The sequence below is a fragment of the Aquarana catesbeiana genome, linkage group LG04 (assembly GCF_042186555.1).
Source record: "Aquarana catesbeiana isolate 2022-GZ linkage group LG04, ASM4218655v1, whole genome shotgun sequence".
Taxonomy (NCBI): Eukaryota; Metazoa; Chordata; class Amphibia; order Anura; family Ranidae; genus Aquarana; species Aquarana catesbeiana.
In genome coordinates, this window is record NC_133327.1 from 272,437,191 (window position 1) to 272,464,217 (window position 27,027).

At 43.3% G+C, this 27,027-nt stretch overlaps 1 protein-coding gene across 2 annotated transcripts in view; it reads right to left on the minus strand.

Moving 5' to 3' along the window:
- The window catches only part of ABCC5 (ATP binding cassette subfamily C member 5), a 207,397-nt gene that overhangs the window by 90,493 nt on the left and 89,877 nt on the right, over positions 1 to 27,027 (minus strand). For both annotated transcript variants that reach the window (XM_073626551.1, XM_073626552.1), the window contains exons 7-9: positions 23,755 to 23,928; positions 8,045 to 8,192; positions 2,012 to 2,160 (exon numbers count right to left, since the gene is read on the minus strand). In XM_073626551.1, the coding sequence (XP_073482652.1) occupies positions 2,012 to 2,160; positions 8,045 to 8,192; positions 23,755 to 23,928 (471 nt within the window). The remainder of the gene's footprint in view (positions 1 to 2,011; positions 2,161 to 8,044; positions 8,193 to 23,754; positions 23,929 to 27,027) is intronic.

Below are 27,027 nucleotides of genomic sequence, written 5' to 3' on the forward strand. Positions count from 1 at the left end.
GCGCCAATCCAAATACACTGCTTGTAATTGTACTGTATACTGGCATTAAAAGACAGTGAGGGCTTAAATCTGAAGATAAAAATAAGAAAAATAATAAAACTAGTAAGCGAAGGGTGATTTTCTCTATGAAGGAGAAAGGGTCCATCACCTCAAGACACTAGCACAAAACAAAGGACTCACTGAGTAGGTTATAGGGGAGGTAATGCCCTCTAAAGCTTTGCCAGTGTCCAATCACCTGAAGGCACGTGTCCATTGTATACTGTACGATTAAGATAAAACCGTATTATAAAAGAATAACTACATTTAACCTAGTTCTTTTCTTGAATGAAAAGGATATGTATAAGAATAAAAGAGAAAGAGCCTCGGTAAAACAAAGCAGAGTCCTCCCTCACAACTGAGTCACCATCAGGGCTCTTACAGTTATTTAAGGAGGGTGGAGTGAAGTTCCTCTTTAAGGTGCTCTATATGGATTCATGACCTTATGTATTATTGGGGAGATTTATAATCGTTGTTTGCATTTATCCTATATTATCAACCATTACACCCAGTCAAGCTGTGCTTACTCATTTTTAAATCACTTGCTGTCCATAGACCATTTATAAACAGTCTGGACTTCAAGTGGTAAAAACAAGTTTACAGCCGCAGCAGAAATGTAGAATGTATCAGAATTTACATTACTGTGAACAGTAGGATTAGTTTAGTGGTAGTATAGCAGTAGTAGTATATATTGCTTGCTTGTTGGGGCAAGGAAGACAAATGTCCACTTGATCGTTATTTTGGAAGGTTTTTCTTTCCCCCCCCAAAGTTATAAGGAATTAAACAATTGTGTAGCATTATGATTAGTAACAGATCAGCTTTTGTTCTGTAAAATTTAAAATAATTTTTTAACTTTTGAGTGGACCTTTATTAACTAAATGCACTAGGCATAATTGCTCTCTTCCATTTCTCTGTAAAACTAAAAAGGCGAAAAAAAAACAAAAAAAATTAAAAATGTTTGTGCGTTTACCTATTTTTTTTTCAGTCCAGCCCACCACTTAGCCACCCTTCTCCCCTGGCAGGAAAGATTTTTTTCTGCTCTGAACTCTCATGGGATACACACATCACATACCCCTGGATCCTTCAGGTACCATACAGCAGCCTGAGGAGAGTGGAAATGGCAGTGCGCATCAGGGGGCCAGTCTTCATGAATCATAGCAGGACAATGCTGGATATGCAGGAAGGAGGAGTATATGAATTGTGTATAACACCAGTTAAAAAGTAATAAGGAAAAACATTTAGGCCTCGTGCACACTGGACATTTTTGGATGTTTGTACGGCAGCTGTTTTTGGCTTCAGACTTTTTTTCTACAGTCAATAAACTCGCCATCACGTTATCTTATGTGTCCATGCACACATAAGCTGTTAGCAGTTTTTGGCTGAGGCGTTTTTTTGGCTTTAAAAAAACAAAAAAAAAAAACAAAACTAGTGGGTTCTGAGAGGAGTTTTTCAGCTGTAAAAACGCTCCAACGTCAAAAAACGCTGATAATTGCTCAAAAATGCTGCATTTGACGTTTTTGATCGATAAAAAAAAAAAAAAAAAGCTAAAAACCGCCAACACGGTAAAATGCTAAAAAACAAAACAAAAAAACAACAAAAAAAAAAAACACAAATAAAAAACTAAAACACGCTATTGCAAAAAAACTTTGAAAAACTCACTGCAAAGTTACTGGCGTTTTTATAATGTTATTTTAACGTCCAGTGTGCATGAGGCCACAATGTGTGTTTGTGAAAAAATACAAAATTGCCCCAGACGCAAGGTGGTTAAGAGTTTCCAGCGCTGGGTATCGACAGCACAGGCTAAGGAAAGCCTGGAAAACATGGGTTCTGCCTGCTCTTAATCATCCTGCTTCTAGCTTAGATCAGACTATGGGTAACCAAGCAAACTTGCTGTATACGCAAATAAAGCTTTAGTATTTGTTTACATATTAAAAGATCTTTTGAGAGTTGTATTGTTGCTAAGATTTGCATTTACCTGGGCAGCAGTAAGATCATATCCAAGCATCATATGCACAGAAAAGGTCAGCACACTGGCAATGACGACCACAATGGGCGCTACTCCTACAGTGATACTCTGAAAATATCCACCTCTCTCAAGAATTCTCCTCTCAGTTTCTCGGATTTCTACAATAAAGCAAATATTATACATTAGCAGACAACAAGGTTACATTACGACTAATCATGAGGTTGTAAAAATGTTTATCGCATGAACGCCAAGTACAAAACTTGCAGGTTGTTTACCATTCACAAAGATCATAGTACTCTGACAATGCTGACAAATACTTTCTATTCAAAGAATCATTCGGGGTCAGCATCTGCTTGCTGGATCAAAATGCTGACTGAAAATCCCGGTGTTTGTGCAGTATCTGGCTTATGTTCGCAAATGTCAGGCACACACCAGCATCCTGCTGCCGCCTCTCACCTTAAGACTTGCTACAAAGTGGGAGAGGGGAGACTGAGGAAATGTTCAATTTATGGGCTCATTCACACGGGCACATATGCAATTTCAGCAAAAAACAGGTTCTTGCTGGCAGAGCTAGCCAAAGGGCCTCCGTAAAATTCACATCTAAAGTACTTACGTTTAAATGCGTACAATTATTTAAACGTTCAAACTCACATTTTTTTTAAAAATACAAATTTTTGCAGGTAAAAAATGTGTGTTTATTTATATCAGCAGATCCAGGTGCAATGTCAGGCTCCTGCACAGTTGTGTCTGTAATGCTGTATAAGCTGATACAAAGCTAGACAAGGAATGAATGAACTACACAAGCATGCCAAGCAGCTTGCTCACAGCCTTTTCAAAATACAAGTATGCAGTGGTGGAAGACGGTACTTCTCTCCTGTGAATGAATGACATGGCTGTGTAGGCAGAGCCCTGCATAGCCACACTGTTTTCAAAAAGTGACATCAGGTGCAGAAGAAGATCCCCCACCAACTGTCAGAGAGGGGAGCTCTGGTGGCAGGTGCATAGGAGCATGTTATACCCCAAATATGGGTAAAACATTTAACATGCTCCTAAAAGGTAAAGTCATCTTTAATGACTTTATGAGCACTTGCATTTACACACTTAAAATCTGTACGTATGTCCGGCTCCAGATGCAGTGGTGTTCTACTTTTTTGTACATCGCGCTTAGCATTTTTCATTTGTGAACGCAAATGTGTATGGCCCCATAAATTCCTATAGTGCCGCATTTGGATGTGTACAAAACTAGATATTTACATCACTCTGCCACAATACACAGTCCTGTCTGGTAGGAGAGATAAGTTGATCTTTCTTTGCTGCAGCTTCACTTATAGGTCCCTTCTCACCCCCAACCTATGACTTGACAGTAACAAGCAACAAACTGAGCTAATTTCTTAGCTTCCAAATCCTGTGAGCATGCTCCTTGCACTGCAGTACCCCTGACTGGTTCCTTTTACTGCTTCCACCTCCCCCTCTCCAAGCCCTGCTGTACAGTAGACTGCCAAAGGCCAATACCCAGTCAAATTCAGGTACTTTTTACATTTAAAAAATATGGATTGCATTAATGATTAACAAGCTGCATTAAATGTGTCTGGACAGGTCAGCACACCACGGATCTACAAAACAGTGTCCAAAAATGTATTAAAGTAATAGTATCACAGAAATAACCTGCGCCATTTCAAGGCCACATAGGACACCTTCATCAGGCATATGATGCGAGCTGCCTTTTTCGGCTTTAACCCTTTTGCTGCCAGGATTATACGCCGTACAGTCCTGCATTCCTGCTATAAGCTCAAGTCACTTCAGGTAAGTTATTTTCAATGTACACTACAAAAAACAGGTAATATATTCATGCACCATGGGATGTCCCCAAGTAACAAAAACATAGGGTGGGCAACAACTATGCAAAAAGAACTGTGCCAACAGGCCCCCAAAACACTACAGGGTTCAAAGACCCAAGTTCAGAGTTCCGCTGCAAGAACCTTGTGGCCAAAAAGCTGCATCTGCAGAACATTGGACATTCACCTGGTAAAACTTGGAGAAAGAATTAACAGAAGACCACGTGGTGGACTTCTACAGATGGGCTACAAAAAACCCAGGAAACTCCCACAGGTCTGGTGGAGTGGGCACTCTTGCAATGCTGACAAAAATTTCTGTTGGAATGTTCTTGAATGGAATTGGGCAAAAGGTACTGCCTCGAAAAAAACAATCAGGCCTAGAGCGTTCAAGGCAAATCTCATTGCAGGACTTCTCTTGAAATTCTGGAAGAAAGACTTGCTTGAGATGTGTCCAGGATCAGACCCACAAATTCCAGGTTAAGCAAAGGCTGGAGAGTAGAAATCGATCTCCCAGTCAAAAGCCCGGAGCAGCTGAACTGTCTTCTGCACAATTTGTAAGAGCTGCAGGAGGCACGAATCCTTCAGGAGAAGGTAGTCTGGATATCTTGACTTGAATGCCCTGAGTTCTGAGAGGGGGTGGGCAGGGTGTCACAACCATTGTGAACACTCCAGAAGCTGAGGATAGGCCAAAAGGCAGTGAGATAAACTGGAAGTGGCTGCCAGACGTGTAAAAGTCAATGATGTGGTGGGTAAATGACAACAAGCAAATATGCATCTTGGGATGTCCATGGATGCCAAGAATTCCCATGGTCTCAGAGGCAATTACTAAACTTCCATTCAAAATTTTGTTATTTGAAGGAATTTGTTAAATAATTTAAAGTCCACAAAAAAAGGTAGATATCCCCCCATTGGGATTTGGTACTGTGAAGAGGTTTGAATAGAATAGTTTGAAATTATCTTATGGTGGTACTGGCACAATGACTCCCTGGGACAAGAGATGGTTTAGGGCAGGGATCCTCAAACTATGGCCCTCCAGCTGTTGCAGAACTACACATCCCATGAGGCATTGTAAAACTCTGACATTCACAGAAATGACTAGGCATGATGGGAATTGTAGTTCCTGAACACCTGGAGGGACGCAGTTTGAAGATCCCTGGTTTAGGGCATTCTGTAAGTCTGTCTGTCTGTCTGTCTTCAGGCAGTTGTAGGCCAATTTGAAAGAAGGGAATGACAAGGTGGTAGAGTTTTGAACTCTATTTTGTACTCTTTGTACTCTTTACCAAACCGACATCTTCCTTGGAAGAGCAGAGCATGTGTGTGAGGAGCCTTTTGCAGGGAGTTTCACCTGTCTAAGCTTTTAGCCATACGATTCTGGGTGTAAGAACTGAAAATGGAGCCATTCTCGAAATCTGTGTTATGACGACATGTTTTAGATCATCCACACAGAAAGGTAGAGCAGAAGGTAATAATTGTAATTGTTCAAGAGCACGGTCCTGAAATACAGCATCATGTTGGTTATTCATTCTTCTACAGTGAGGGGAAAAAAGTATTTGATAACCTTCTGATTTTGTATGTTTGCCCACTGACAAAGAAATGATCAGTCTATAATTTTAATGGTAGTGAAATATTTATTTTAACAGTGAGAGACAGAATAACAAAAATATCCAGAAAAGTGCATTTCAAAAAAGTTATAAATAGATTTGCATTTTAATGAGTGAAATAAGTATTTGCCCCCTATCAAGATTTTTAGCTCCCATTGTCTTCTATACAGGTAATGAGCTGAGATTAGGAGCACTTCCTTAAAGGGGGTGCTCCTAATCTCAGCTCGTTACCTGTATAGAAAAAAACCTGTCCACAGAAGCAATCTGATTCCAATCTTTTCACCATGGCCAAGGCCAAAGAGCCGTGCAATAATTCGCAAACGGAACACAAACTAACTGTCAATCTCCCTTGGTCTGGGGCTCCATGCAAGAGATCACCACGTGGAGACTCAATGATGAGAACAGTGAGGAATCAGCCCAGAACTACACGATAGAATCTGGTCAATGATCTCAATGCAGTTGGGACCATAGTTACCAAAAAAACAACACACTACACCGTGAAGGACTAAAATCCTGCAGCACCCGCAAGGTCCCCCTGCTCAAGAAAAGCACATGTACAGGCCCGTCGGAAGTCTGCTAAAGAACATTTGAATGATTCAGAGGAGAATTGGGTGAAAGTGTTGTGGTCAGAGGAAACCAAAATCGAGCTCTTTGGCATCAACTCCATCCCCAACGTGAAACATGGGAGGTGGAAACATTATGCTTTGGGGGTGTTTTTCTGCTAAGGGGACAGGACAACTTCACAGAAAGAAAGGACGATGGACAGGGCCGTGTACCATCAACTCTTGGGTGAGAACCTACTTCCCTCAGTCAGGGCATAGAACATGGGTAGTGGATGGGTAGTCCAGTAGGACAATGACCCAAAACACAAGGCAATAAAAGGAGTGGCTCAAGAAGCACACAAATCACACTGAATCCCATAAAAAATATGGAGGGAGCTGAAGGTTCGGATTACCAAACGTCAGCCTCGAAACCTTAACTTGGAAAGGATCTGCAAAGAGGAGTGGGACAAAATCCCTCCCGAGATGCGTGGAAGCCTGGTGGCAAACTACAAGAAACGTCTGGCCTCTGATTGCCAACAAGGGTTTTGCCACCAAGTATCAAGCCATGTTTTGCGAAGGTGTCAAATACTTATTTCACTCATTAAAATGCAAATCAATTGATAACTTTTTTGAAATGCGTTTTCTGGATTTTTTTTGTTGTTATTCTGTCTCTCACTGGTAAAATAAACCTACCATTAAAATTATAGACTGATCAGTTGTCAGTGGGCAAATGTACATAAACAGCAAGGGGCTAAATACTTATTTCCCCTCACTGTAGTTATGCAGTTTTTGGCACACAGAAAATACATCAAGAACTGGTTGCAGGGCTGGGCCTGCTAGGTTAAAGAAAATTTGAAAAGCTTTGAAAAACTACCCACAGAATCATTGAAAGAAGGAACATTTTTAATGGATGTCTGTTTGAGATAGACTGCAGCGTCAACCATAGGACTGGCATATTAGGAGCAGATTCCAGCTGAGAACTGGGAATGAGGTTTTGAGGCCCAGACAAAGATGGCTGTATTAAGGCTGCAGTCTGTACAAGAAATTGACACAGATGCAGCAAAATTCTGCTTTAGTCAAATGGGCTGCTTGTTAGAATTGGATGCCAAGACCGGTGTTTAAAAAAAAAAAAAAAAAGGTCCTCCTCCAGTGCAAGGGACGCATCATCACTCTGAGGTTTAGGGTTGGACGGGCCTTTGCCAGAGCGTACGTTTACCTGTTATGACTTGGTTCCCTTTTGATTGGTCTCTACTCGAGCTACAAGTGAGGGCATTCCCCTATGGGGTACTCATTGAGTATAGTGGTGGAGAAAGGGTAAGTATGTCTTGAAGGAGTATGCAAAAGCCCAGGTGCAGACTGACCTGCAATGAATTCTTGTAGCGAAAGGGTGGGCAAAAGCACACAAGTGCCTTCTAAGGGCTCTAGCCATTAGTGTTAGTGAGCGACCAGTGGCGTGAAATAACATCTGGTCATTCACCTGAGACCAAGCTCTGAGTAGTTGCATTTTAGCGCCAATTTTGAAATGTTTGCTCTGTGAAGTGAATACATGCCATCATTCTTGCCTGTCAACGACACTGGACTAAATATATAGGTCCAGACTTGGCCCATCATGGTGGGCACACCACCAAAAGGGTCTCCAGGTACTGGGTTGAATAGCGATAGACCACAGCCCTGGACTTGGTCCAGCACCTTGCATCAGCCGCTGGGTGCTACACAAGTGTCAAGATAAGTGCCCATGCAGCAACCAGGGCTTTAAAAAACATTCCAAGCCGTCTCCAGTGTGGGGTTGGGTACGGCTTCCAAGGTTTTACCATGGTTGCACTGCTCTAGATACACAGCTTATGCATAAGCATTAGAGGAGGGTGAGATAACTGTAAAATTCTAAGAAAAAGAAAAAAACATTTTTGCTACACATTACTATAAATGCTTGCAAAATTTGTGATAATATGGCTCCGTGAGCACCAAGACTCAGAACGATTCACACTGGCAGTGTTAATTTATGATGAATCTTCTAATAATTATGAACCATGAAGCCCTGAACCTCTCCACATAGAAATTACTTACTCTGAACACTTTGGGAGAATGCCTTCACCCAAGCATACATCTTTATAAACTTGATGTAATTTAGAACTTCATTCATTTTTTGAACACGCTCATCTGTGACAGACACACATTTCCGTCTAAAATATGCTGTAAGTCTGGACACAAACATCTGCAAGACAGAAACCAGTGAATTAAAACTTATTTAAAAGGAAAAAAGGTAATCATACTTTGAATTGTTACAATAAAGCTAAAGTTTAGCAAAACAATAAATAAATCTTTACAGCTTTAGTGATGTGACTTATCCTGTAATGAAGTATGTCACACAATGTGCAGGCAATAATTGGATTTTTGTACTTACCTGTAAAATCTATTTCTTGGAGTACATCACAGGATATAGAGCAGGCTATAAATCATGATCTGGGTTATGTGCCACATATAGGTGATTGGACACTGGCAAACAAAGGCAGGAAGTCCTTCCATATAACCCCTCCCACACAGGTAGTACCTCAGGTTTGTAGTAAAAAATACATACAAACACTCAAGGGATCTCTGTGTCCTATGACTTTTTCCAAGAAATTGATTTTACAGGCATGTACAAAAAAAACGGTTTTCTTTATCGTACATTACAGAAGACAGAGAAGGCTATAAATCATGACTATCTGGGATGTCCCAAAGCAATGCAAATGAGGGAGGGAAACACCCCCCTCAGACCAAAGGAAAATATTCTGCAGACTGCAAAACACTGCAGCCAAAATCAGTATTCTCAGCTGCCCCAATATCTGCCTTGTAAAAACCTAGCAAAGATGTGAACAAAAAATGCAAGGTTGCAGCCTTACAGACCTGAGCCACTGAAGTCTGATGACAACTAGCCCCGAAGGCACCGATACTCTTGGTAGAAAGCACCATCACAGGAAATGGTGGGCCTCAGGGCGTGGCCAGCGCGGCATGTGAGCAGACGCTTAGTCACAGAGCTCCCACAGTTACCCTGAATTAATCCGATTTCCGGCGCTAATTCCGACCCAAAAGCTACTTACCATCCCTGGGAAAGTCCCCGCTACATTCTGCACTTGCTCCGGTCCGTGCAGAGGGTATGATGACCCGAAGGACAGAAGGGAGAAGGATCGAGGATGGATCAGCAAAATGGCGCCGCTCCACCATCAGCACAGAAGCGTGGCGCTGATAAAACAAAAGAGGCCCAGAACAAACAGCAGAAAAGCCTGAAGGACGGCTCCGCTCAACACCCTAAGGACATGAGGTACTATACCCAGAAATTTAATGATAAATCCGGCCTGCTGGCAGCTCAATCTCACTGTGACTTTGGTATACACAATGATCCTGATGAGGAGGAGGGGGAGAGAACATAGGGGGCAGGCGCCATTATAACACAGGAAGACATTAACAGCGGTGTAGCTGAGGAGCCTGATGATTGTGAGGAGGAGGAGGAGGAGGAGGGTGAACAGCCCACACTTGCAGCTATACTGAGAGCGGTGAACAAATGCACAGCCTCTGTCAATAACTTGCAGGCACCATTTGGGGGCTTAAAAGAGGAGGTTAGCCTCCTTAGACAAGACATCCAGAAGATCCGAGAACAGACCACTGCAGCAGAAAGCAGAATAAGTGAAATAGAGGATAAGCTTCCCCATATGATCAGAGAATCCCAAGCTACCACTCGATTAGCAAGAGCCACTGACACACGTGCTGAGGATTTTGAAAACCGCCTCAGACGCAATAACGTGCGCATCGTGGGATTTCCTGAGAAAGCAGAGGGCCGTGATCCCACGCAGTTTATAGAACAATGGATGACGGATGTGTTTGGCAAGGATGCCTTTACCCACCTATATGCTGTGGAACGGGCGCACAGAGTACCCACCAGACCCCTCCCCCCAGGGCACCCTCCTCGTCCGATCCTGGCTCGTCTTCTAAACTACCGGGATAGAGAGATCATATTGCGGCTAGCCAGAGAGAAAAGGAATGTCCAATACAATGGTACCCGAATTTCCTTCTACCCCAATTTCTCCGCTGCGGTTCAGAAAAATCGCGCACGATTCACTGAAATTAAAAAACGCTTACAAAAGTTACAAGCCTCCTACGCAATGTTGTATCCAGCGAAACTTAGAATTACTCTAAGGGGTCAAGCACACTTCTTTGAACACCCGGCTGAGGCCTCTGACTGGCTGGATGCCAATGAAAATGAATTTAGACAAGAGCGGAGACCAGGGATGGAACTTGATTGACGCCATTACTACCAGTACAGGTCTTTTTCATATTTCTCCCCCGGATGGGGGTAGGGCCGGAAACATACACTGATTTCTTCATCAAGTAATGCGAGCTCGGATGCAAGTTAAACCCTGATGCAGTACATGTCAGTACCCATCAGGTACTTTAAGCAGGAGGTCCAGGATCCCCCGGATGGCCTGTGGGACCAGTTGTCCCACAAAGGTATGTCATTTACTTTGACATGTTGGAGTCCTGGTTTACAAAGCAAGTGGGCCCTTCTACGTGTTGAGCTGCTACAGGTGCCTAACCTGGCTCAGAAGAGGCCTCCATGTTTGTTTGACGCACCGTTGTGCGTCTTGGGTTTTTCTTCTTCTATACAGATTTACTCCGGAACTGTAAAGCTAAGTTGTCATGCGGATGAAGACGTGGCCTTTTTTCTCTCCCTCAAGATACTCACTTATCCAGCATTCCCACCCAGATGTCACATAGCAGCCCCCCTATCTCCTTCCAGTGAACATGGGAGGAGTAAGCAGTGGGTTACTTATACCAGCCATTTTTTGTTCAATCAGAGATGACAACAGTAACAGTGCTTTCATGGAACGTCAGAGGGTTACATGACCCCCTGAAGAGGACAATGGTATCATCGTTACTTCGGAAACGTCTCCCGGCTATCTGCGCCTTGCAGGAGACCCACCTCACCAAGGACTCATTGTCTTGTATTGGTTTTCGTTGGGTGGGTAAGGCATACCATTCCACTCATACCTCATATTCTCGTGGTGTGAGTGTATTGGTGCATAGTTCCATAGAATATGGGGAGCTAGGCTCTGAAATTGATCAAGAAGGGAGATATGTATTCCTTTTGTGTAGGTTATCTACTCTTAAATGTATATTAGCCTTTGTGTATGTGCCTCCTCCGTATAACAACCAAGTAGTGAGAGCCCTGCTAGCATACCAAGTTAAATATCCTGAGGTTCCACTGTATGCCTTCGGGGACTTTAATAACTACACTGATCCATTTCTAGACAAGCACCCACCAGCAGCGGGTGGGCGGGGTGGGGGCCGTACAGCACTCAGTAGGTTTATGGAGGAGGTGGGATGGAAGGACCCTTGGAGAGCAGGGAATCCAGAGGTGCATCAGTTCTCCTGTTTCTCCAAGGGCCATTCCTCTCTATCAAGGATAGACCTTTGCCTGTGTTCGGGGGTAGCGGACCGTTACATCTCGAAAGTGACATACGCTATTAGAAGTGTATCTGATCATTCACCACTGATTGTGACCCTAGAGGTGCGTCCTCCTTCCACGACGGCTAAGGCTCCGTGGAAGATGAATGCATTTTGGCTGAATCTCTTCCCTTCCCATGAGCAAATAGAACTCCATATTGCAGAGTACTGGCGGATTCATGCCAATGAAGCTTCATCTGCTTTATCCTGGGAGGCCTTTAAGGCAGTCCTTCGCAGCATTTTTATCGCTGAAATCCAAGCAGTTAAAAGGAAAACACATGCTCAGAGGGAGGGAATAGAACATATGGCAGAGGAATTAGAGGGACGATTTATTGCTGATCCAACCCAAGCTAATAAAGATGCATGGCTTTCGGCACAGGAGGCGCTATATAAGGTCACATCATCTACAGTGGAGAGAAAGAGGTTTTTTCAAAAAACTGCACACTATGAGGAGGGAGAGCACACTGGTCGCCTGTTAGCAACTATTGCCCACTCCCATCAGACCTCTCCTTCGATTGGAGCACTACGCTCTCACCAGGGAGGACTAACCAATAGCCCAGACCAGATCCTAGCAGAATTGGTGAGATTCTACTCCTCCTTATACCAATCTAAACAAACACACTCACAGGACTCGCTCGCTGAATACTTAGATGAAATCCAGTTGCCCGGTTTATCTGAGGCATCTCGCACTGAGCTGGATGACCCTATCACTATTGATGAACTACAGGTGGCGACCAGTTTGTTCCCCAACTCTAAAGCTCTGGGGGACGATGGGCTCCCCATTGAAGTTTACAAACAATATGGGGAATGTATACTTCCACACTTGAAGGTATTTAATGCAGCAAAACAAAGTGGCGACCTCCCCCAGTCAATGACCAGAGCAAGCATAGTCCTGATATTAAAGCCCAACAAAGACCCACTAGACCCGGGATCGTATCGACAGATCTCGCTTTTACAAACTGATGTGAAGATTCTCGCCAAGGTACTGGCGTTGCGTCTGAACAAAGTCATATCCACCATAATACATTCAGACCAATCCGGCTTCATGCCCCAGAAATCGACTGCGATAAATTTGCGCAGACTTTTTCTCAATATCCAATCCCAGTCAGATAATAGGGGTGATAGAGCCCTGCTTTCCCTGGACGTCCATAAGGCGTTTGATAGCGTCGAATGGGACTACCTATGGGCAGTAATGAGGAAGTTTGGGATTGGAGATAACTACATTAAATGGGTACAGTTATTATACTCTTCCCCGGTGGCAGTTATTAGAGAGGGGGGATGGATTTCCGCACCCTTCAATTTATACAGAGGTACGAGACAGGGCTGCCCCCTGTCTCCCCTCTTATTTGCCTTGGCCATAGAGCCTTTAGCTTCTATGATACGCAGTAACCCCTTAATACAGGGGTTTCGATACGGAGATGTCCAGGAGAAAGTTATCATGTACGCTGATGACACCATGCTGCTTCTTGGAGATACATCAGCGTCACTGTCGGAGGCAATGAGAGTCATGGGCCGATTCAGGCAGTACTCGGGTCTAGTTATTAATTGGACCAAGTCTTCCCTGCTATTGTTAGATCGTGAGCTATCCTCCTCTCAAAACAGTATACTGGACATCCCGGTATCGACGTCTCTTAAGTACTTAGGTATACAAGTCACTCCCCGTGTGTTAGAATATGTTAACTTAAACCTAACCCCTCTTATTAATCGTTGTCGTGATCAGGTCAAAGTATGGAGCAAATTGAAGCTATCACAAGTAGGTAGGATCAATCTAATAAAAATGATCCTTATGCCCCAACTCTTATATGTACCCCACAACTCCCCAATGGTCATTACTTTAAAAAAGTTCAGAATTATTAACTCACTCTTCCGATCATTTATATGGCTATCAAAACCACCCAGAATTAAACTTGAGCAACTCCAGCGTCCCAAGGACGACGGTGGCCTAGCGCTGCCTAATCCTTGGGTATATTACTTAGCCGCCCAGCTACAACACATTGCTAGAGTTCTGAGGCCTACACAGGAAATAGAATTAAATCTGCGGGACTCCTCGACCCAGCTACTTCGCTTCACAGTCAAGTGTGGGGCCCTGGATGGGCTGGAGGCGCTGCAATAGAACAAATCCAACAAACTTTATCCAACTTATGCTCTTATGCAAAAGATTTGGAACAAGGCTAGGATGCTACAGAAAGTACAAGGGTATACTAAATATAGCCCAATTTGGGAAAATAATCACTACATGGAAATAGCAAAAATACCATATGGAGTGAAATGGAAGCAGTACGGGGTATCACACATGACACATATTTCAAGATGGCAAGCTGAGACCCTTTTCGGAGCTCAGGGAGGCCTTCCGGTTACCGCTCTCCATGAACTTCTATTACCAACAACTTAAACATGCGATAGATGCCCAGGGAGGTCCAGATATTTGGACTCTAGAACTCGCACCCATCTTTAACTTCCTCCTTGAAATAAATACATATAAAGGGTTCATATCGGACTGCTACGCTATGCTTCTGAAGTTGGTTCTGGGGGACTCGCCATTGAAGGTTATGGCCAGGTGGGAGCAGGATGTTGGCACATTTGAGGAGGAACAGTGGGACGAGGCTCTGCAGGCGGTCCCCTTGTGCTAATTGAATGCTGCTCAAAAACTGTCCCAGTTGTATATACTTTCCAGGGTACATTATACACCGGCTAGACTTGTCCGTATGGGGGTTGGTACAGATCCCACATGTACAAGATGTCGCAGAGACCACGGAGATCTTATTCATCTCCTCTGGAGATGCCCCAAACTCCATTTATATTGGAAAACTGTACTGGATACCATTAATATGGTCTTCCAGGTACAGATACCATTAGACACCAAACCATGCCTGTTAGGGATAATAGATGACTTGTTGACAGGAGACATCCTTAAGCAAGCCATCAACAGAACTTTGTTTCAGGCACGTATGCTAATTCTTAGGCATTGGAAATCTGAAGACCCTCCTACAAAGCAGGAGTGGATCATACAAATAGGGAACACTATCCGCTTGGAAAAAATTATCTTTCAACACAGGGGAACATCAAAAAAATTTGAGAAACTTTGGGCACAGTGGCTGGAGGTCCCTGGACTTGCGCCAGTAGACCTAGTGATTGACCGTTTATTTTAGAGAGTCTGTTAATTGTGCCATTGCAAACAAATAAGAATAAGCGATTGTATTGTGTTTTACTGAAGATATAGGTGCGCAGGTGGTGGAGTAATGGGAGGGATTAAACATTATAATATGCTTTACTGGAGAAGTATGGGGGAGAAGTGATGCAATATTTATTGTCTTCATGTCTGATTGTACCGCCATTTTGAATACTGACATATGTGTTCCGGAACTGTATGTAATAATTTTTGCTGAAATAAAAACCTTTTTGTTTGAGAAAAAAAAAGGAAATGGTGGGCCTTTCCCAAACCATAGGCTTGAAAAAAAAAAAAAAAAGACAGGACTACCTGAGTACAGCAGTCAAGTTCAAATTATGTCAACATCCCGAATCACCTATACGTGTGAAGAACGTGTGAAGGTCCAGGAAAAAAAAAAAAAGTTAAAAATGCCGTGGGTCAGATGTAAAAAAACCATACAGCCAAAAAAATGACAGCTGAGGCTGAAGAACACTTTGTCATGGTGGAACACCAGAAAACGTTCCTTGAAAGAAATAAACACAACTCTGAACCTTACGCCCCACCCCCCCCCACCCCCACCCAAAGTAATAGCAACCAAACAACCACCACCTTTCCCTTAGTCAAAAAGAACAGAAGGTCCCAAATTGGCTCAAAAGGTGGTCTCTGTAACTGACAGCACAAATTAAGATCCAGTGGGGATAAAGGTGACCTGACCAGAGAAATAAGGTGCGAAACATCTTTAAAAAAAGGCATGCACTAAAAAAAAAAAAAAAAAAAAATAATGAAAAAACACTTGCCAAGGCCGAATCTTGTACTTTATGATAGTCTAGATCAATTTCATATTCACTCCAAACTGGGAGGAGCCCACAGCATATTTCCAAGAATGAAAACTCAATAGCTTCACACAATGCCACATAATTTCCAGGTTCTGGAGCAAAACCTTCCTTGAGGCAGCCCTCCTGGTTCTCATGCATGTGGAAATAATTAATTCAGAAACCCTTTAAAAAACTTAAGCTAAGCGGTAAAGCCAGCCACAGTAAAGGGTGGATAATTGGCCCTTGCACAAGCAATGACTAAGCTGAAAAATAACAAAGATCGTCTGACATGTTCATAATGTCAAACCAAGTTGGCCCAAACTGATGTGACCACAACCATTAGGGCTCATGCACACAGGGCATTAGGAAAAACGAGCTGCAAAACCACTACCAATGCCAGGAAAAAGCAGCTGTAAAAATGTGCTTTTAGTAGCTTTTTGCATTGGTGTTAATGCACATTTAGCCGCGCTAGCTTTAAGAGGCATTTCTCTGCCTCTATTCAAAATCAATGGTTCCCTATGAGGGCCCATTGATTTGAATAGAAGTAGCACCAGAAGTCGGATCATGATAATCAGACTTGTGCGCTGAAGATCTTGAAGAGGAACCCCATGCCAAAATGAAGAAAAAAAACAAAAAAAAAAAACAAAAAAAACAAACACGGTGTGGGGGTCCCCACCCAAGATCCATACTAGTCCCTAGCCAAAGGGAGGAGAATGCTTCTCCCCCTAGGGTACTTACATCATGAGCTAAATATGAAGTGGTGAGATTGCAACAAAAGTGCCGCTCAAGGCGTCTGTCACAGGAGCTGAGGTACTGGGAACCAAGGAGTGGAGCAGGAGCACAAAAGGAACCTCCACAGGAAAGAAATGTCCGAAGGTGATGTGTATAGGCTCCAATATTATAATTTTTTAAAGTTTTTAAAAATTTAATTGAGCAATTATACTTTTGTAAAATCGTCTATAAAAGTGAATGGAAACCTCCACCAAGGACAAGCTAGAGATACAGATGAAAAAAGTTCTGTTGCCGCACATACCTCATATAAAGTCCCACCCCAGTTCTCTTTTGTTTCCATGACTATACAAGTATTGGAACATGGTGGCCCTAGCATTACAGAGAGAGCATCGAGAGAACATCAGAGGAAGTACAGAGGGAGAAGACAGCAGAGAGGAGACCCGGCAGAGGGAAAATACAGCGTTGAGAGGAGAAACGGCGGTGGAAGAAGTCATCAGCTGTGAGAGGAGAAGAACCGGAGGATGAAGAGGGAGAGGGAGAAAAAAAATAAATAAATAATCGGAAAGAGAAGAGATGCCGGAGCTGCTTTAATTAACCAATCAAAAACCTGTGTGCGGTTTTTATTTTTTACACTTTTTGAGGTGAATGGGTAGGGGTACAATGTACCCCATACTCATTCACATAGGGTGGGGGGGCAGTATCTGGGGCCCCCCCGTTGTCCAAGTGGGCTTCCAGATTCCGATAACCCCTCCACCCACAGACCCAGACAACCAATGGCCAGGGTTGTCAGGAAAAGGCCCTTGTCCCTTTGGGCCCTTGTCCCTTCCTGACCTGCATGCTCAGATAAGGGTCCGGTATGGATTTTGGGGGGACCCCCACACTATTTTTTTTTTTGGCGTGGGAGTTCCCCTAAAATACATACCAGACCCAAGGGTCTGGTATGGATGTTTGGGGGGGAGACACTCCATGCCTTTTTTTTCTTCATTTTGGCGTGGGGTTTCTCTTGAGATCATCATGATCCGACTTCTATTCAAATCAATAGGCTTTCATAGGGAACCATTGATTTTGACCTTAAAAAAAAAAAAAAAAAAGATTGACGCAGCTTAACAACGTTAAGTCACGTTTAGCAGCTTTTAGTTGCGTCAAATTTCTTTACAGCTCAACAGCCTCTGCTCCTGAACGCACAGAATGACGTTTTTTTTCTACTGCCCTTAAACGCTTATGCCTCCAAACGCCTTTGACAGTTTGTTTGCATGAGCATTAAACACTTAGGCTAACATGGAGGGGCGTTTAGAAGCAGCTAAAAAAAAACGTCAGACACCCCTAACAGCAGCTGTAAAAACGTCCTGTGTGCATGAGCCCTTCGTGTTCCCACCACCTGAATCCTGCGCAACAGGCATGAAAGAAGCTGTAATGAAAGGTAAACCTAAATCAGCGAGAATTCATCCCATGGTGTCCGCAGGACATCTACTGTAAAAGTCTGATGGATCCCTGATGCTTAAAAAGAACCTGTGCAGCTTTGCTAGAACCTAGACACATAAATCATGCCACATAATCCAATCGCTGTGAAAAGCTTGTAAACTTTGCCCCTTTTTAACTCATGAAACCACCAAGCTACTCATTCACTCTCTTGTTATCTCTTGCTGTGACTATTGCAATTCCCTTCCTATGAATACTACTGTCAAACTCCTCTACCTTACCAACTGCCCAGTGTTTGCCACTGCTCTCTGCCAATGCATCCACCAGCTTCTGATTGCCCAGCAAAATAAATTAAAAATACTTACAACATACAAAGTCATCCACAGCTCTGGCCCAAGCTACATCACCAATCTAATATCAGCCAAACCATACTCTTTGCTTCTTCCAAGACCTCCAGCTCTCAAGCTCTCTGGTGTTTTCCTCCCATGCTCGTCTCCAGGACTCATCCAGAGCCTCTCCCATCCTCTGGAATGCCCTACCTTAATCTGTTTGGCTATCTCCTACTGTGGCCACCTTTAGGCGACCCCTGAAAACGAATATCTTCAGGGAAGGCTTTCACGCCTCCATCAGCTGAAGTTTTAACACGGACATCAGCTCATCCCTCATAGTTATAACCTTTTGTACCACTTGCCCCACCTCATTAGACTAAGCTCTTGTATTTTATTGTAGAATCTCCCCATCTATAGGGTATAGCTGCATAACCTCTTAGGAGGAACAAAACTGTGTCCAGGCAAGTCCAACCTGCATATAGCACTTCTTTTAGGTGGGGGTGTAAGGAAAATAACTAGAAAACTTGTGGGGGACACCCTGAACCCAGGTATGGGCTTTTAATGATGCAGGCTCAGGAAACAGAAACTTCAAAAAACAATGCCTTCTGCATCTGAGTTTCATTTTGACCCCCCTACTCTATACCAGTAGACAAGACAGGAGGAGGCCGCTTTACAAACTCGACCAGTATCAGCGAGCATCTCGGAAAGCTTACGCTCTAATCCTGCTAAAGCAGCATTATTACATATACCAGTATCCAAGAGGCAACCGCAATCCAACAATCCAGAACAGAGCATGGAACTTTTATTTTCCGAAACTTCTGGATCCACGGGCTACAAATCTACTTTAAAGGGGCAACGTCTCGAGTCTTGCAGACCTGACCGCAGCACTAATGAGTCCTTTCCTGTTGCAGTCCCACCTCACTGCCTTTTGTTAGACATATAGCCTGCTGACATTAGGAAAAGGAACTTTGTCAAAAGAGCAGTCCAAATCAGCTTAGAGGACACTTAAGCCTTGTACACGCTACTAGTCAACCCGCTGGGTTGAACGAAAAAAAAACCAAACAGCTCAGGTCAGAGTCAATGTACTAACAAACCAATGTTAGTACAGCGATCTCCCCTGCTATACTTTTGTGTTCTGATAGGATGACGGCCCCCGCCAGACCACTCCGGTCAGTGCCATTGGTTAAGAGCGTTGATTGGGAGCCAGTCAGCACACCATTTTCGGTCATGACCAGTCGACAGAAGCTGGCCAAATGGGCAGCTTCTGTCGGACCAGCTGTCATACACACAGGCCGAATGCCGGCCAGTTTCTATTAATCCGGCCGATGTCGCTCAACATTGGGCCCTGTGTGTACTAGGCTTTATGCCATTAGCAAAAAAAGTGTACTAGTTGCTCTAAGACGGGGCTTGGCAGCAAGTTGATAGCGATCTACCAGTCGATCGCAGCCAGGTGACTGGTAGATTGTGGCTAGGGCTCGCTGACCCACCATTTTCAGAAGAGTCAAGTGCGAGACCTGTACCCCTGGAGTGAGCAAGAGGCCACACTCCGCCTCTCCGTATCTGGCCTAGGACCAAGCGGCACCAGGAAGGGAGCAGAGCTCACATGTGAGGAACGGGCTGCATATTGAGTGCCGCAGCGTCACGGCAACCTGTGCCTACTTCTTGTCTTGCCACCGATGCCAATTGTTTCCCGGATGTTTGAGGGCGGGTCTATCGTGGCACCAGGCAAATGCGCAGTAGGTCCCACACGTTCTGCTGGTCAGTGGCTGGGGGATGAAGCCTATCCTGCTGATCTAGAGGCACATAACCGATCACACAGTGCAGTTACCTGTTCCTCTGATTTGGATTGGACTACTGGAGTGAGATGGAGAGGATATGGTTGATATGCATTGTGAGTGCAACTCATTTTATATTTCTCATTAAAAAAAGATTTCACACACCCGCTTTTGTATTGTTCCTGCCAACTAGTGGAAATCTAGAGAGCTGCAGCTACCCGTGTGTGTAAATCACCATCCAACTTATGGACTGCGCTGTATGGGTTGGACACCAGCCAGTGGAAGGGCGTTTAGATCAGTGCAAAAGACTAGTGCTTTCCTATTGCTGTATAAAGAGGATACACAACTGTGCTGATGGGTGTGTGGTGGGCAGTGTCACTCTCTCCTCTGCTCTCTGGGGGCACACTGCTCAGTTTGGGTTGTGAGTGAATGGGGCAGCTCTACAAGCACCCATCCATCCTGACAAGCCATATGAATACCATTGAGTGCTGCCTCTGTGGATAAAGGGGGTAGGAGGCCATGTTCTTGTGTGATTCACTGTGGTGCAATTTTGCTGCCCATGCATTTGCATATCACAGATGCAAATTACACCAGGCCACACAAAAAAGTACTGCATGTACTACTAGTCAAAAACATGCTGCACCAAATCACATGGTACTTCAGTACCATGTGATCTGGTGCAGGCAAGCACACTGTTTGCAATCTGCGTTTGGGGTGCCATTAACAATGTACTGGCACCCACAGCAGATCGCAAAGGCAGTGCACTCTGCCGTGCAGAGAAGGTGAACTGAACGCACCTTTCCGCACCACATTCTGTTGTGAACTGGCCTTAGCAACAGAAAAAACTGTGCCTGTGATCTTTGACTTCTCCCACGTTGTTCAGGTAGATCTCCACCTCTCTATGGTTGCCTACCCCTGCTTTAAGAGGTTCATCCAGCTGCCAGTGCCCTTCTCCAATAGGTGTACTAACGCATCTTTTATACAAGGATCCCAAAAACTGAAGAGCCTGCCTCGAGTCTCTGATCCACAGAGAAAAAAATCCTCAACTGTATCCCTTTCCCTTCTGCTGCCACTATGTGGATTTGAATCAAGAACACACGGCTGTCAATAAAAGTGCCCCGTGCATGCCAGCACAAACACTTGCACACAAACACACAACTGAAAGCCTAACAGTGTGTTATCTTGCTTATGGTGGCAGAGTGGGAAAAAAAAATCTGAAAAAAAAACAAAAACACAGCACATAGTTTAAACTATTGTACACACGCCCAGCAGCAGAAATCAAACGTAAAGTAACACACAGGCAATCCTAAGCCTTTTAACACCACTACTCCCTTGTGGGGAAAAAAAAAGAAGGAAAGGACACCTATCCATAAACAGCATTGTTAAAGAAATGACAACCAGACCCAGGTTGCAGGGACAGTTACCATTCATGCCACAGGATCCATCTTTTGATTTTGATTTGGGTGATTTGGGACCCAAACCTCATTTAAGGTGGTCCCAGTCATACGACCTTCAGGGAACTCAATCTCCCTATACTGGATTTCACTGCCCTGGACATGTATAGCACCCTGCTGGAAACTCCTTGGTCAGTTAATACTGCACAGGGTTCTGTGTATGCAGAGCCCAGTTTAGAATGATCGCATTACATGCTTTCCCCCGCATGTTGTCCTCTTTCATCACAGCAGAGACTGTAGCAATGGATCTGAATAACACCAATCCCTTGATCCGAACTGGAAAAGTTTGAGAATCAGGCAACATTGTGCATAGGTGCACATCAGTGACCATCACCTTTAGAAACTGGCACAAAAACTGAGGTACATTCTGTGTGGGAGTGGTTACACAGGGGAGAACTTCTGGTCTTTGTTTGCCAGTGTCCAATCACCTATAGGTGATGCATAACCTAGACCAGTGATGGCGAACCTTGGCACCCCAGATGTTTTGGAACTACATTTCCCATGATGCTCATGCACTCTGCACTGTAGATGAGCATCATGGGAAATGTAGTTCCAAAACATCTGGGTTGCCAAGGTTCACCATCACTGACCTAGACTGTCATGATTTATAGCCTGCTCCATGTCCGGTGATGTACAAGAAAGAAAAGAAGGCAACTGGATCCTGGAGAAATCTTCACTGCTGGGATTCCTGTTGTCTTCTTGCCTCTAAACTTCGCAAGCTGCAATGGTTAATAGCTTTGAGGCTTCAGACAAAACAGCAGCACAGATGGTCCCCAACAGGGAGGCACCCCCTCCTTCTCCAGTGACAAAAGTTATTAATTACACTGCTTGTAACTTGATCTGATCTTTTATCAGTCACAGGATTCTCTCCCCCATTCACAGATTTTATTGAAAGCAGTATGAAAGAACTGCTCAATAAAGGAGAAGGAAGGAGGGGGGAGTGTCTTAATGGGACCATCTGCACGGATATTATTTGCAGACCCAAAGCTGATAACTACCGCAATGCTAGAAATTCAGAGACTGGAAGAAAATAGGCATAATGTGGGGCATACTTCACTGCAGGTAAGCGATGTGACTAAAAACTGTATTTCCTTCTGGGCAGCAGGGGGAAACATATGGTGCACAGGGAGAGTAATCAGTGTGGTGGTGGGAGCAATTACTGGGACTGTATGGCTCTCTCTGCAGAAGCTGAAAGCCAATGGTAAGGAGAGGAGAAGCAGCCAGCTTTTAGCTGCTGCAGAGAGCCATACAGAGGATTGGTTCAAGTAATAACACTTCCCACATTTAATTCTCCCTGCTGCCTGGGCCCCGTACAGGAGGAGCGGTAGTACCCCCTTATCCACGGCCCTAGATTTCACTATAGGACAGGACTACAAACATCCCAACTTCTCTTTTCTACAACAGTGGGGAGGGGTTCAAACGTCCTCAGAGACTGCTAAGAACAATGTATTAGATAATAGTGGACATAGAAATTGACACGATTCTGTTAGAATCATCATCAGATTATTTTTTTGATACCTTGGCTAAGTGCACAAACTATTTTAGCGGTATATTTGACAGATCAAGAAAGGACCAAATAAGAGAAATTGTTAGGATATGCTGTATTTACCCTTTAAGATATTGTACTAAAAAAGAAGACTGTTTAACCACCTGCCGACCAGCCACCTTCGTTAAACGGTGGCTCTCCGGTGCGAATTGCCGCAGCTGTACGGCAGCTCTCGCTCCACACTGCGGGAATGTGCCTGCGCCGGCGACCCGCAATCGCCTAGTACAGGGGCAGAACAGGGATCTGTTAGTGTAGTGTAAACAAGTGGATCCCTGTTCTGACAGGAGACATGACAGATCTACTGTTACCAGTCATCAGCAACAGTAATCTGTCATGTTCCTGGTTGCCCATCCCCCCTACAGTTAGAACACACCCATGGAACACTTAACCCCTTGAGTGCCCCCTAGTGTTAACCCCTTCCCTGCCAGTGTCATTTTTACATTGATAAGTGCTATCAATGTAGAGGTTATCAAATACCACCAAAAGAAAGCTCTATTTGTGGGAAAAACAAAATTGATGTCTTTTTTAGGGACAGCGTTGCATGACCGCGCAATTGTTAAAGCGTTGCAGTGCCGTATCTAAAAACAATGGCCTGGTCATTAAGGTGGCAAATCCTTCCAGGCCTTAAGGAGTTAAAGCAGTTCTTTGTAGCCAATTTTTTAATTTTTTTAAACTAAAAAATAAATTTACAAGGTCAACTTCTACAATGCCCAATTTTTTAAAACTAGAAAATCAAAGGCAAATTAAACAAATTATTTAAATTGAAACAGTGACTTGAAAGCCAAATGCCAACTGTATAGCTTATATTGGCTAAGTTCCTATTAGATTAGACTGTATTTAGATCTTATGCACTGCATTACCATCTGAATCATGAAAAAAAGGCTGTATATTCACTCTTTCAGATGAATGTCAATTTTGAAAATTTAATTTTATATGCTCAACCCCAGCAATGTACTAAAAAAAATAATTCTGGAGAGTTTTAGAAAATGCATAACTTGGTAGCCGAGTTTTCTATACATTTAGCTAAAAAAACCAACAGCTGCAATTTTACCTTAAAACAAACAAAAGGAACACTTACCATAGCTGGATAAAATAGGATGAAAACTGCAGAGCCAAGAAATGCAGTGGGACCCAAAATATAGACATTATAAACCATTCCAAGCACTGCAACGATGGGACCTCCTGCCAACAAACTGCCAACTGCTGCAGCTTCAAACATCCGCTGCCCATCACTGGAGCAAACATTGATCAGCTGGAAGTTGCAAATAGATATTTATTTATAACTCCATTCAAAGAGAATTTTTTTTTTTTTTTAAAACAAAGGAGAGAAGAACAAAATTTAAATTGATGCCGATGCAAAAAAAAAAAAACACAGAAAATTACACAAAGCAGTGGCTGTAAAATAATGATCAAAATGTATATATGAGTATTTGACATTCAAAAAGAAATTTGCTAGCATTAAGGTTTTCAATGGCAGAAGAGACTGAGGGGAATTTGCCGAAACTAGACAGAGTCAGCGTCTATTTTTCATTTTCAAAGCATAGGTGAACAAGCTGAAGTCAGAATTTGTTTGGTTACTATGCTGCAGTTCCTAAAGCTCCAGTTTTGATAGATTCTCTCTCCCCCATGTCTCTTCTGCAATACAAGCATCCTTTCTGCCAGCTAGGAAATTTGTAAAATTGTACACCAAGCCATGCATGCACAGCCTAGTGTATAATCTTAGCACTCCTTAGAGCCAAGAATCACTTGTTACCGACACATGCATAGGAGTTAAGCCATCTTAAACTGTGAATGTGCGGCACTGCCAAAGCGCCTGCAAAGCATGGGCGCTTTTAACCCTTTGTTGGGCTGCTAGCAGGGTATACAGGGGGTCCCCGACTTACGAACGCCCAACATACGAACGACTCCTACTTAGGAACAGGCCTCAATGCCGGCTGTTTGTGCTCCCTCGATGGACCTGGATACCTCCGAGCAGCTATCTTGCCACATTCCACACTGCAGTACTTAATGTACTCTGCATGGCCAGAAAAGCCCCAGAAGTGCCCGGAACATACCACATTCCTGCACAGGCGGAAGGTACACTTACAAGCAGTGTTCCGACTTACGAACAGATTTCTCTTACGAACAAACCTACAGTCCTTATTGCGTTCGTAAGTCGGGGACCCCCTGTAAATGCACCCCACTAGCAGCCGAAAAGTGCCGCTAAAACAAATCGGTCATTTACTAATAACGCACCCTTGCCCAAGTGTGAAAGTAGCCTTATTACATCTTGAGGCTTTTCATTGCTGTCGGACACCTCTGATTTATGACTGCTTGCCCCAAAAATTTATTTTGAGATGCTAGCTCACAGTTGATTGGATATTATTCTACTATAATGGTATCACTGATTTTATCTGCTTGCATAATACTATTTTTTTAATTATTTTATGATTATATGCACACTGCACTTTGCAAGAAATCATTTTTTTTGGAAGTCGCATTGAAAAATCACATTTGTGAATCGCATGCTTATGAATTACATCTAGAAACAAATTCGTGAAAATCACACAGCAATTCTTCAAGGAGGACAGGCCGGTGGTAAAGCTATTAGCCATTTATTGATTATCCTTGTAGAAAAATATCCAAACATATTTAGTAATTCAAAAAATATAATACAAACAGGTGTATCCCTATATCCAATACATATTAAAAGACCTAATGTCTAAGGGGGACAGCGGTGGCCACAATTCTCAAAACCCGCCTTTCATAACCTCACTCTCACATACACACACACACGCAGATCGCAATCGATCGGCCGATCCAGAGTGATTGCTGATATGAATATTCTGAAACACTGAAAAAATACCAGTAATAGTATTAAATTGTCCTCATAGTGATATATTGATGTTCAAGACAGTTATCTTCAGTGTAGATAAATAAAAGGATTTGTAAATTGTGCGAGTTTAATGTGAAAGTTCCTTATTAGTCCCGTTCAGCTAATTTGTTGCTGAGACAATTTACATGCTGGGAAATGTGCATATGACACTTAGAGATCGTGGGTTAGTGAAACATAGTATCAAGTTGAGTGTAACACTTGTATTGCACTTGTTGGATCTAACTGACTATATTAGCAGCACTTCTGCCCCAATAAGCAGCCACTTCTGCCCCAATAAGGATTATTACCAAATTTGGGGCACAGTGGGGACAAGTCAGAAGAATACTGGGCCATCATTGGCATATCCTAGCCGAATACCCCATACTGGGGAAGATAGTTGGCAATAGACCTCTACTTACAGCCAGAAGGGCCACTAATCTTAGAGACAATCTAGTCCACTCTGAGTACACCAGACCGGTTAGACGAGACTGGCTCACTAGCCTACCCCTTTGAGGGGCATGTATCAATGTGGTAGATGCCACGTTTGCAAATATGTTGATAAAACGGACAGGTTCACCAACTCTGATGGTACAAAACAATTCAACATCCATCACTTTATATACTGTAGATCAACACGTGTTATATATATATGTTAACATGACCATGTGGATTAATTTACGTGGGTAAAACTAAAAGACAGTTTAAAACCAGAGTTGGTGAACATGTCCAAAGCATATTAAATAAAGATGATGACAGACCATTATCGCTGCATTTCTTTGAAAAGCATGGAGGAGACCCGACTGGCCTCAAATGTAAAGGGATCTATAAACTAAACCTACCCCCACGCAGGGGAGACTTTGACAAGGTACTTTACCAAAAAGAAAAGATGTGAATATTTACTTTAAACTGTATGCAGCCATGAGGCCTCAATAATGAATGTAATTTATCGTTTTTTCTGGAACGGTGAGAAAAGCTCCCATTTTAAATCGATATATTTTGGTAATGCTATATACGAGAGACATCTCACATGCTATGTGTTGGCCAGAGAATCACCATATTGGTTATTCAACTATCGAGCAGGTGAGCTGTCTCCACACAGGGAATGGGGGAGGGAAGAAGGGAGAGCTGACAGGGGAGCCCCTCTTTAAACATACTGGTTGGTTCTGAATAGAACAGACTTAACCAGATAATATAAACTAGAAAGCTGTTAATAGGGGGATAAAACACCATCTGTGCACTCGCTTTCTCATTCCTTAATTTTCTCATTGTTCCAGTTCCCTAACTCAGTGACTGGAGCCAACTATGCAGAGCATAATTAAAATCCACAGTTCCCTTCTCTTCCCCTAGACTTCAAGATCGGGGGGAAAAAAAAGGGAAAAAAATAAAGCAGCCTAATTTCACTTTGACTCTAATTTTACCTTTTTATTAAATTTCTTAATGTAAGTTCACTTCTTGAATTCACTCTAATTTAACCCTAATTGAACACTATTACTAAGT